Genomic DNA, 12,315 nt, shown 5'->3' with positions numbered 1-12,315 from the left:
ACACACACACACACACACACACACACACACACACACACACACACACACCTTCAAATATACAGCCACACACATTAAGTCAAACTTCTACTCACTCCCCTCTGCTTCAAACTCCCTCAAACATCACGCATGAATGCATGCCACGGGGAATCAGCATGGCTTTGATAACAGCATATGTTTTCATGTAGGGATTGGAGTGTGAAGATCTCTGAAGGGAAGCTGTGCTTCTGCCAGCAGACAAAGGGGGCACAGGGCCAAAGAGATTTAGAGTGGCTACACTGCAGAAATGCTTCAGTGATCATACAGAGCTGAGTGCCAACGGAGGTGAGATTCAACGGAGCAAAGTTTGGGGGAAGACCAGGACATCTTGGGTCACAGGAAAGACAGCAATCAAGTATCCGTGTTGTTCCTCTCTGATTGTCATGGTTGTCATGATGTGTATGAGTTGCGGGATGGTCGTACGCATCACTGTGACTTGCTACCTTGTTAAGATTTGCCCACATCAGTGAGAATTTTTACTCCTGAGGAATATTTCATACTCCAGTGCGCACTGTCAGAAGAGGGTTATACTTCATTGCTCATATTTCGTCATTCTTATTTTCATTCTCCGTGGCCTCTGTGCTTTCACAATTGAGAGCATGTCTTTGCAAAGGCATTTTAATCTTGTTTCAAACTGTGCAGTAGGAGAGTCCTGATGGGATAAAGATAGCACACTTGTGTATACGCCACAGATTTTGTTCCTTTTCCTTCGAAAACCTTTTACTTGCTTAGATCTTCTGAAGAATTTCAGATGGCTTTTTTTTTGACAGTTGATATAACACTGGAGTGTTTCAGTATCTGTGCCAAATTGTGCATGTTGTGATGCCCTGCAGTGATGCAGTAGGTGAAGGCAGGCGGGATGGGAAGAGAGCAGCACATGAAAGCTGTAGGTGGGAATATAGTTACGATGCAGCCATGCAGAATCCCACGACAGTCAAAGCAACAGTCTGCTCTTGTTTTTACTTAGCTGTAAGTATATCACGCTGGCTATGCTCACAAGCACCCACTCACCACCAGGTGGTTTCTCTAGGTGTGAGTGAAGTTGAATGACTACCAATATCAAACAGATGAAGACTTGTGCAAATGTTTACTTTAGCACTACATTGTTTTATACCTCAGAGGAACCGCGTAGAAGATTCGGTGACATGCAGTAATGTAGTTGTGTCCTGTGTTATCAACAGTATAATCAGTTTAAAGGTGACAAAGCTCAAGCATGACTTATCTAATTAGACAATACAATGGTTGGCTTGAAGTTTATCTGCGTGCTCTTCTACCCGTGATTTTTTTTATGGGTGGGGGTTTGTGTGCACAGCTCCTGGTGAGCCTTCATGTGAGCACACAATACCCCTGAGTCCTGTTGGGTTTGCTGCTCCTGTGATGCGATAGTGCTTAGCTCTGCTGATGATTGTGATGCGTACCTCTTTGACCTCTCCTTGCTCAGAGCAGGAGTAAACAAAAAGAAAAAAGGGAGAACAAAAGAGATGAAGGACACAGTGTTCTTTTCAAAGTGACCGTGGCTCTTTTTGCACCTCAGAAACATTTCCTCAGTATGCTGGGAATAGCTTTTGCTGCCAAAGCTAAAAAAGCTCTTCATTTTAGAGGACTGGTCTAATGGAAACACCAAACTCAATTTCATCACTCATTGCTAATAACTAAAGTTTTTATTGTCAAAGTTATTTGTGTCCTAATCTCTCAGCCCATTGCTACGAGTCCACCAGGCTTTTGGCACGTACACTTTACATCAGTTCTTCGTGCTTTAATTGACTGGCTATAACACCTGGCTGCTTTTGCAGAAAAAAAGTAAAAATGAAACTGACTAAACTCATTGGCATGGCCAAAATATGCCTATTCCCAACTCTAAGAGAAGCAGCAGAGCCATTTAATACCACCTTCCAACTTTTGCTAAGTTACTTGCTCTGGTTGACATTTTTTAAACTTCTTTCTACCTGCTCATTGCTCTGCTTGCTTTTTTTTCTTCTTTAAGTAGCTTGTGTACAGTTTGACGCTACAGTCATTTAGAGAACAAAATAAGTACAGCTATATAAGCCCGAGCATGCCGAGTTCTGAAACCCGGCTGATATGTAAATCTTAGAAATCAATTATATTGCCAGGAGCATGATGCCGCTGGTAATTTCGCCCTCAAGCAACAGGAGGCAGCTGAATATGGCCTAGATCTGTTAGCATTAGGAGGGTTTTTTGGATTATACCCAGTGTGACAATTGAACAGCTTACTGCCTCTGAATATTAGTATTCACTTGTTATTGCTGCGGCCGGCCCCCGCATCTATTTTTGGCAGACCATAGCAGAGCTGGAACAACATTGTGGTGGTATTCATTATTCCCTTGGTGCTAAATAAAGAAGCGGTGGAGTCTCAGTGTTCTTTTTCTTTGTCTATCCTATTGTTTGCATCTGCGGAATATTCTGTATGCATGTGCATATGTGTCTTAAAGGTGTTAAGTGTGCATATGAGCAGTTTTGTCTCATTCTCGGAATCTGTTTACCGATCTTGGGTCTGGCTAAGAGGTTGTTGACCTGATTCTGGTGAGAGATGCCTTTTGAAATGCGGTGGTTTGATTTATTAATGCATCGAGAATTAAGTATCAAAGTCAGTTTTGATCATATTTTTTTCCTGTTATGTTTGTTTGACACACTTAAGTTAACTTTATAATGAACTGTTTATTCTTGGTGTGCGCTGTATTCTTAGTTAAATTGAATAATGAAGAATCCAGAATGGTTCCTGCACTATGGGTGAACTGCAAAAGTTTCGAATTTGCCTTTCGTTAACTGTTAGAAGTAAATCATGTATTATATGCATGTTAAGTTCATTTCTAAGTCTGAATTAGCTGTGAATGAGTTTGAATTTTTGTCTGTCTCTGTGTGGGTTCTGTGACAGACAGTTCGCTTGTCCAGGGTCTCCCCTGTCCCTCGCCGTATGACAGCTGAAATAGTCACCTGTTCCACCGTGACCCTGAATATTATAAATATTGGACATGCAGAAGAATTTGGAAGGATGAATCCAAAATTGAGAATGAAATATTTTATCATTTTGGGAGTCGTGCTTTCTCTGAGAAAAAGCCCTTGATATGCTATGTCCAGTGAACAGTACTATGCAAATGCTTTCAGCTCTCCCCCATGTCTATATGTTTTGCAAAGAAATTGACATGCAGAAATCTGTTGCTGCAAGCATACATGCAAATACAATACATAAGACAAAAACAGAGTTTCACAATTCTAACGAGCTTGAAAGCCAATATTGTTAATACCACCTTAATTCTTCACAGCCTTAATGCTCTTAGACTTTTAGACTCTTAGAGCTTTCTTGTCATTTCTTTAAATAGTCTTTAGAAACAGCTCTTCAGGCCTTTTGGAGGAAATTCAAAGCTCTTCTTTGGATGTCGGCTGCCTTTTGCCTTCTCTATCAAGATTATAGCCATGACAGAGCATTCACTGTGTTTTACAGATGACTGTAGACCAGGGGTGCCCAATCCCGGTCCTCGAGAGCTACCGTCCTGCAGCTTTTAGATGCATCCCTACTCCAACACAGCTGAATCAAATGAATGGCTTGTTATCAGGCCTTTGCCAAACACGATGGCATGCTGAAGAGGTAATCAAACCATTTGATTCAGCTGTGTTGGAGTAGGGATGCATCTAAAAGCTGCAGGACGGTAGCTCTCGAGGACCGGGATTGGGCACCCCTGCTGTAGACCCTTACAGTTGTACCTCACTCCTGACCTCCTCTGTATATATTGACAATAATCTGAAAGAAAAATTCAAATTTGGATTAATCACTCCAAAAGGTCTGTTGCCACTGATTTTCAGTCCAGTTCTTTTGTCATTTGGCATTCTACCTATTTCCCTTCCTTAAGAATGACATCTTGATAGCTAGCCTTCAACTGAGGCCATTTCTGATGGATGAATGATGATCAGTTAAAGCGTCAGATGAATCCAGTCTTTGATAGATGTTTTTCCAATTCCTCAAGGACATAACTTTCCTCAAATTTTGTTGAGGACATGCTACACACCGTGCTGAGATACAGTGTTTTCAGCTAATAGCTCCATGGGAATCACTGTGTTGGGGAAAAATATTCTTACACTAGTTAAGTTTTCTATTATCTCCAGTGTTTCTTATATCTGGGATTAAGTCTGATAAACTTTTAATTTTTAATTTGGGATCATTAAAAGGCAGTATCATAATACTGTCAATGCTATTATTTTTTCCACAATGAACACGTATTAATTTCTTTCACATATAAGGTAGAAAAACTGCTCTAACTAAACAAACCAAGCAAACAAACAGAAAACAAAATATCAGTAAGACACTATAAGCCAAATTGCTATTTTAACCATTGGTATCAGTCTAAACTTTCACAATCACTGCATTTTCTTCTCTATTTTTAGGGCACGCTGTGGCTAATAAAAAAGTTCCCCATTCCATCATGTTCATTGAGGGGAATGAGGCCACTGTTTCCATGGCGATATTTGTAATCTAGTCTGTCTCTAAGGGTGTGAGGATTGTTCTCCATTGTCCTCAAGAAAAGAGATGCAAGGGGAAAAAAGAGAGGACAAAATTCTGAAAAGGGGAGTCAGTCACAGCCTAGCTTGGGATATGCCAAGAGAGATGATTCATATGTGAATTATAGAGTATTAATATTTTTTTTAAAAATTATTTCTTTAACAGTATTTTATGTTCAGGAAAAACTGAAATAAACCTCTGTTGTTTGTGGAACTTAGAGTCCCAAAGATATCTAAGTTGACTTTCAATTTTGTGCTGTTAAATATTATGTAAGGTTTAAGGTGCAAACCTGGAAAAAATGTGGTGTCCAGGTTCTGTTGAGTCACCTTTCCTATCTCTGCAACCCCCCTTCTAAGCTGTCCATTAGAACTGATATGTTTTAAAGCTTGATTCAGAAGTAAAGGCACATTTGTCTACTGTGTACACATCACTTTCTGTTACTGCTTACTTGAATTGAAAAAGTTACTTGGTGGTTTTCCTTTATAGCAAGACACCTTTCAGAAATACTGAGATATTGCAATTACATATTGCAGTAAGTCAAAGGATGAAGTTTTTATCCACTTAATAGACAAACATGAAAGTAGAGACAAGGCCACGTCTAAAAATAGGGCTGAGATGGATTTTAAAAACACAAACTGCCACACATGCTTCCTGGGCTTTGTGCTTGTGCCTCATTAAATATTCAGGAAAAGAGCCATCCTTGAAAAAAGTTTTCAAAGATGCCAAAAGCTGCCCATTGTTCAGAGTGAGAGCAGCGATGATTGGATTTTGTTTGAACAAAAGAAAAGCTTCATCAAAGTTGGATTGTCATTATTTCACATGGCCCAAGACCGGGTGCAGAAAGTCTCATTTCTCAGTGGACTCTGACTTTGTTTGCTGCTTAATGTTTGATTCGCTTGAGGGTTTAAACTATGGCACTGTGTTGTCTAATTAGCATGTGTGTAGCACTTAATGATTTCTCAAAAGGAAAGATTTGAAACATGATCCTGAATAAACAAAACAATTACCATCATTTACATCACAAAGTGGTAAACAGACTAGATGAAATGAATGAAAATATCTGTGTAAGTGTTCTTATAGTGAAATACAGTGTAAAGAAAGAATGTAACTTCTTTAAGAATTAAAGGACAATGTACTTTTGCAAGTCAAAGGAGCTTGCAAAGAAAAGCGTCTGGACTTCTTTAAGTTGCTTGAAGACGTTTCACCTCTGATCCGAGAAGCTTCTTCAGTTCTAAGGTCAAATGGTGGAGGGAGAGTCCCAGATATAAACCTAGTGGGAGTATCCCTCCACCATTTGACCTTAGAACTGAAGAAGCTTCTCGGATCAGAGGTGAAACGTCTTCAAGCAACTTAAAGAAGTCCAGACGCTTTTCTTTGCAAGCTCCTTTGACTACGATGACCTGGATGACTGAGAACCTTCACAGACATACTTTTGCAAGTAAAGTTTGGTTTCTGAAAATTAGCTTTGTCATGCAAACTTTTTAGAATGCTACTGATGTACTGTCGGAGGGATCTGTAGGGTCCTCCTCAGTGGTTAGCACAGGAGCAATAAAAACACGTCAGCATTTCTCTCCTTGCTCGTTAAAAGCAAACTGAAACCAGCATGCATAACTCCTGAATAGAAGTAAATGTACTTGCAGACCTGGGATTTCTTTTGTTTGTTAAGTCCGCCATTACCACCCAATGTTAGCTACGTTTTTAAGAATAGTTACACACAATGGAAATGCAGAAATCTGTTGCTGTGATCTTTTATTCATTGGCATCATTCTTTTATACTTTTGTTTATCTTTGAAGTCTTTCTGCCCTCCTGCTGTGTATGACACAGCATGTGGGGGTATCGCTGCTATTTAGTTTATTCAGCAGACATCAGCGTGACACTGAGGATGTTTGACATCCTCAAATATTCCTGTGACTCTAGTCTGTGTTGACTGTTTTGTGGTTAACCATTTAAACTTTGATTCTCTTCAATAGATATTTCCTGCTCAAATATTATTTGACTGCACCCATTATAGGATTGATTCTTAATTTTTGTCTCACTCTTTCTTCATCTCTCTTCATCTAATCATTTTGATCATCTTGTAGTTTAATGTAGCCACTTACAATGCATGTGAATGATTCTTGACTCATTTTACTCGTTCCTAGAGATACATAACAATAATAAGGCAGGGAAAATGCATCTTCTGTATTACCCGTAGCTGCCATTGAATTTGGTTACTTTTCCCCTCTGCTTTGCATCAGCATCTGTCGGTGTTGATGAAGTAACACCGGAGACACTTTGTATCCTGGCATCGAGTTTTACCTTTTGTATGAAGCTTATTTATGTATTCCTGTGCTAGTGATAGCTACTCTCAATTTGAACAGAGTAAATGCACTGTGTTGTAGATGGGATGCTTCTTAAAATGGAAGTGAATGATACAGCATTCAGAAACTGGTGTTCAGTGTCGTTTGTAATAATGTCATAAGGAAGTAATGTATGGTTATTTAACATTATACGTTATAGAACAGTTTTCAGTTCTTTTTTTGTCTTCTCCATGTTTACAGGGGGCAAGTCCATTGGATCATGCTTCCAGTCCCAGTGTAGCCAGCATACAGCAACCTCGAGGGCGAAACAGTTTTGTCCACGAACACTTCCAGGCTCAGTACAGGTGAGAAGCACAGATGTAAAAATTGTGTTAAAGAACTTTGTTTTTAACATAATGTTTGTAGCATCAGGTGACTGGATGAATGTTCCTTATTTGTTGGTCTTTAAGCTTCAGATAGTTTCAACTGCACTCTTAGACTTACGCTGACAACGATTTTTGGAAACTCTTCCAGGTATCTCACCAATTATGCAACATTCGGTTACATGATGTCCTGGGGTTGTGTTCGAATAAACAGAATGAAATGCATACTTTTAAACATATATTGCTTTGGCTAAAGTGACAATGTATTTTCTCTCCTCTGGATAAAAATCAGTACCTTGGGAAAAAGTAGGTCGGACAGACCTATAAAGGATTAAGGGATTTATCTTTAGTAGTGGCCTCTGGCTCTTATTCCTTCATTCACAGCGGAAAGTCAGTGACTGAGGTTTTCTAGTTTAATAGATCCATTAATGGAACTGCCTCTAGACCTTTGAGAAACTTTGTCAGCACATGTGGTGGACTACAATAACATCACTTTGAACATTCATTTTTTCACTTGATTGCTGAACAATGTAAACTTGCTGCACCCTTGTGAATATCAGGATGTACTAAAAAAAAAATCTTTATTTTAAGTTAATATTCGATTGGATAGTCAGATGATCTAAAAAGGAAATAACTTAGTATTTGGAAGGGAGAGATTATTTTTAGAATAAAAAAAGAAACACACACAAAAAAACATATTAGTGAAAGGTAGTCTTGGCCCATAAAGATAGGAATCTTTTCAGCTCCTTGTTACTAAGCCTGATTGAAACTTGTGAATGTCTTTTATGCATGACTGTAAGGCATGCTGTCATCAGCAGTTAGGCCAGTACAGTATGTTTCTGCATGTAGCAAAATAATAAGGGACGATCTGATATCCTCGTGTTGGTGTTGTTCCCACGTCATCATAATAAATGTTGTTCCAGGTTCAACATTGCAAGTGACCAATCACATTGTTGTGACGTCCCCCTTTTGTGCCTTTGAAAAATAAAGCCTTAAAAAACCTACTTCACTTGCGAGAAGAGAAACCGTTTCTGTCCCCCGATCCAGGAACTTGAATTCTTTGCATTTCAGGATCCTTTAATAAACGGTAAGCATTATACATATTGTCCTTACAGAGGCGATTTCTCTTCTCGCAAGTGAAGTCGATTTTTTTAAGGCGTTTGTTGTTTTTCGAGGTCACGGATGACCTCAGGAGAAGGTGATTGGTCACTTGCAATGTTGAACCTGGAACAACATTATTTATGATGACGAGGGAACAACACCAACACGAGGATATCAGATCGTCCAATAATAAGACGGACAGTACAGACAAGCAGTTTCTGATAATCTTGAGATGTAACATTTATCCTTTTTGTTAGACTTACTGAGAATTTCTTCTACAATCCAATGAAATATAAGTTTCACGTTCAAATATACAGTGATATGTTTCTGGAGCTTGGAAAGAAAAGCATCTGGACTTCTTTAAGTTGAGCTTAAAGAAGAAGTCCAGACGCTTTTCTTTCCAAGCTCCTTAGACTACGAGATGACTGAGAACCTTCACAGACAGTGATATGTTTCCTTTTCTATTAGAGAAATAAGCGAGTAATATATATAAATTCATCAATCCCAATTTTTTGTGATTAACTCTGGCAGAGTGCTTGCTTTCTGATATCTCACACTTGGTCATTTTTTCCCAGTGGATTCAACATCACTATAATAGCTGCTCTGCAACATAGGTCACTAATACATGATATGTATAACTGGGCTTCCAGAGAGAGTGCTAGTGAATTAGGTCCATACTGTGTCTGAGCACATGAGATTTTATTTAGGAGGACTGTGTGGAATAAGAGGACGCCTTTTTTCATGGCTCATTAGTGTTTTTTAGCTGCAAAGCTAAATGTTTACTTAAAAACTTAAGTCAGTTTATGCAAAATTTAATGTATTAAGTATTTTAAGTATTTAAGTTGTTAATGTTTGCCCATTACATTTAAGCTCAAGTGGACAAACATTTGCAGTCCAAAGGTGGGCAATAAAGTCGCAAAAATGTATCACAGTATTACAAGAAATTTGTGATAATGATGATACAGAAAAAAAAAATTGAAATATGTTTTAAATGTGATTGTATGCATTGTCGTGCAAAATTTCGATAGAAAGCACCTAAGCATAGAAGAAAGTGTTTGTATTAATGGATGAATGAGGCACTATATACTGCATGAACCAGTCCATTTACCATTTAGAAGTGCATAGCAGAGCATTTCTAAGTGGAAACAAAGTGGAGGACATTTTCCATCCTTCTTTTCAGTTGCTTAAAAAGTTGCTTAAAATCCTCTTTTTCCACTGTTTGAATTATTTCCATTCGTGTTTACGCCTCCTGTCATACAGAGTCTAACTAGCAAGTGCCCCAGTTAGGCTCAGTTTGTTTAGTTTTGGGATGTACATCACCAGCTGCTCGTATCTGCTCTTTTCATGACTTCCCAGCCTGCTTATATTCATTCCATGGTGTATTTTTGCCTCAAGTGGTGAAACAAGTTCTTTTTTTGCATATTTTGCATAGCATTGTGCTTCATTGGAAGATGTTGAAGTCTCTTGTTACTAAATCTTCATCAAAGGTGGACATGTGACTTTGGCTGTCAGACGTGTGCTTTTCTCGTTGTTGTGCACATTAGAAAACATTAGACCAATAATATCATGATATTGCACTTTATCACGCAAAAATGATACCAGTATTGTCACAAATGATATGATGGATTCTTATGATGTGTTTGTTGACACTGGGAAGTCTAGCTTAGTTCAGGGGTCACAAATCTGCAGCTCTGAAGTCACATCCAGAGGCTACTTTATGTAAGGCTTTGATAAGAAACTAGATGAATTAGGGCTAAAACTAAAGATTTTTTTAAAAAAAGAAAAGAAAACTTCTGTAACCTATTAAAAAATGAACAATTTAAACTAAAGTTATTATAATTTTATTACATGTATCATAAGTCCTGATTCCCACTAGGAATAGTTTCCAACCTGCGGCCCTTTGCTGCATGTCTTCCTCTCTCTCCACTTTCCCGTGTGTCTACACTGTCTCTATCCAAATTAAAAAAAAACCCAAAAACGATTAGAAGAAGCATTAGTAGGAAGACGGTGACAGACTTAAAGCTGTTGATTGAGAATCAGCCTAAACTAGTACATATTTAGATCATCAAAATTGCTTATTCAAAACACAAATACTTAAAACTTTACTTTCTGCTTATGTGATGATCAGAGCTAGGGTTTTACGTTGGGCATGAGCTGCAGAAGATTGTCAGATTTCACCCTGAACTTTGGGTTGGGTTGAAGAGGGACATTTTAAAAAACCTGTCCCCAATGTGAAAGCCCAAATAATTTAGTAGCACCCATTTGTCGGTACTCTGGAAACGGGACATGGATTGAGTTAAATCTTCTCTGACTCACAGCTGATCACACTCTGGAGAATAGTGCTGTCGTGTCATGTTTGGTCTAACACGCACAGTTGACCTGGAGCATATTGGTGCTGGTCAACACAAAGGTTAGGCTCTGACCATTATGCTAAGTTAAGCAGTCATTCATTCATGGGATAATCCATTTCCTTCACTGGCAGATGATGGATTGAATGCTTACTGTTGAAGACTATCCCTGAAGACCATCGTCTCCCGCAGTACTCTCAGAGCGACTAATTAAAATAACTTGGCACTGTATCTACTCATTGAGTCAGCTGTAGAGATGAAGATCGCTCTACTTAGACCTCTTCTTCTTTGTCTTTTCCATTCACTCTTTCTCTCTCACACTAAAACATCAACACACACCTGAACGTTTATTAGATCAAACGCTAATTCATAAGCTGATTAGAGGAACTGTGCATTTTGCCATTAAAAGTCACACACGCATTAATACACACACGTTATTACTGAAACATTTACAAAGTGTACTTTGTTCTTTCCTCCAACTCATACCCTTCTCATACAGCATGTCCTCTCTCCTCCTTTTTTCCCCTTTGAGAACAATCCCAGCTATATTTAGACAAAGAGAAGAGAATTTTGTCTGTGAGTGCAAGCAGGGTAATGCTTTCTCCTTGCATAAGAGTGGCTGTAATTAGGTCTATATGCCACACACTTACACTTTCACAAACATACACCATCTGTCTTGTGTGTGTGAGTGTTTGTTCACAAACACAATTTTAGTCATTAGCTTGGGTTCCACTGTATCCTGGCATCGTTTTTAATGTTAAAGAAGAAAGGCATGGCTGCTTCTTAATGGACTGATTTTGTTTTCTGGTTCTGGTTTGAATGAAATAGATTGTAAAAGAAGGAGTGCAACGCAAAGACTGGACAGTTACTGTCTAACATCATTGCACTCTATAGTGAAGCTGTGCTAATGTATGACACAAAATATCATTCATGCGAGATATACCATTAGTGCCAGACATGCATGCACGCACATCTATCTATCTGTCTGTCTGTCTGTCTGTCTGTCTGTCTGTAGGGGTTGGCTGCTAATCTCTCAGTAGACTTTTCTGTGCTTTGATATTGAACTTTAAGGGGAAACTTAACACTGATCAGAGACAAATAACTGTGTTGTTATTCTGTCAAATTAGTACCATCTATTAATGTTATAGATGAACAGGACTGATAACGTTTGCTGTCAAGCTGCCATATTAATGTTAGCGTTTCATTATGTTGCTGTTGAAAGACTGCTAATAGTTAAATGGCGAACGTGTGCATCAGTCAGGTTACTGTTTATTATAACTTTTTAACACTGAAGTGTTATCGAAACAAAAGCTTTACTGACCTCTCAAATGCCTCATAAAGTGTCGTTGGATGTTTTGGACTCAGTGAAGGACAGGCTGCGTGCCTGCCTGTCTGCAACCATGCCGTGTGACATTGTATTCTAAACAGCGTGGAGGCAGAGATACTGTTGCGAATGAGCAACCGATTCAGTAGTCATTTTTAATATCAATCGCTGTGAAGTGTTGATTTTTTTTGACAACTCTAATTATAAAGTTTGTTTTCTGCTCATGTTTGTGTGAGTGAGTGTAATAACGACCAAGCTAACACATGTAACTGCATCACTCAAAAAGTTTACAGCTGTGGGACTAGAGGCTGTTTGAGAAAGCTGTGGGGG

The 12,315-nt window shown here is 38.8% G+C and overlaps 1 protein-coding gene across 1 annotated transcript in view; it reads left to right on the top strand.

The window, feature by feature from the left end:
• The window catches only part of usp43a (ubiquitin specific peptidase 43a), a 116,906-nt gene that overhangs the window by 30,612 nt on the left and 73,979 nt on the right, over window positions 1-12,315 (top strand). Inside the window, exon 3 of the mRNA XM_005736218.1 lies at window positions 7,091-7,194. Coding sequence (XP_005736275.1) covers window positions 7,091-7,194 — 104 coding nt within the window. The remainder of the gene's footprint in view (window positions 1-7,090; window positions 7,195-12,315) is intronic.

This window comes from Pundamilia nyererei, unplaced genomic scaffold, assembly GCF_000239375.1.
Source record: "Pundamilia nyererei isolate P.nyererei 1_Seehausen unplaced genomic scaffold, PunNye1.0 scaffold00068, whole genome shotgun sequence".
Classification (NCBI taxonomy): Eukaryota; Metazoa; Chordata; class Actinopteri; order Cichliformes; family Cichlidae; genus Pundamilia; species Pundamilia nyererei.
Note: the sequence above shows the minus strand (reverse complement) of the source record. Positions and strands in the feature narration are given on the sequence as shown.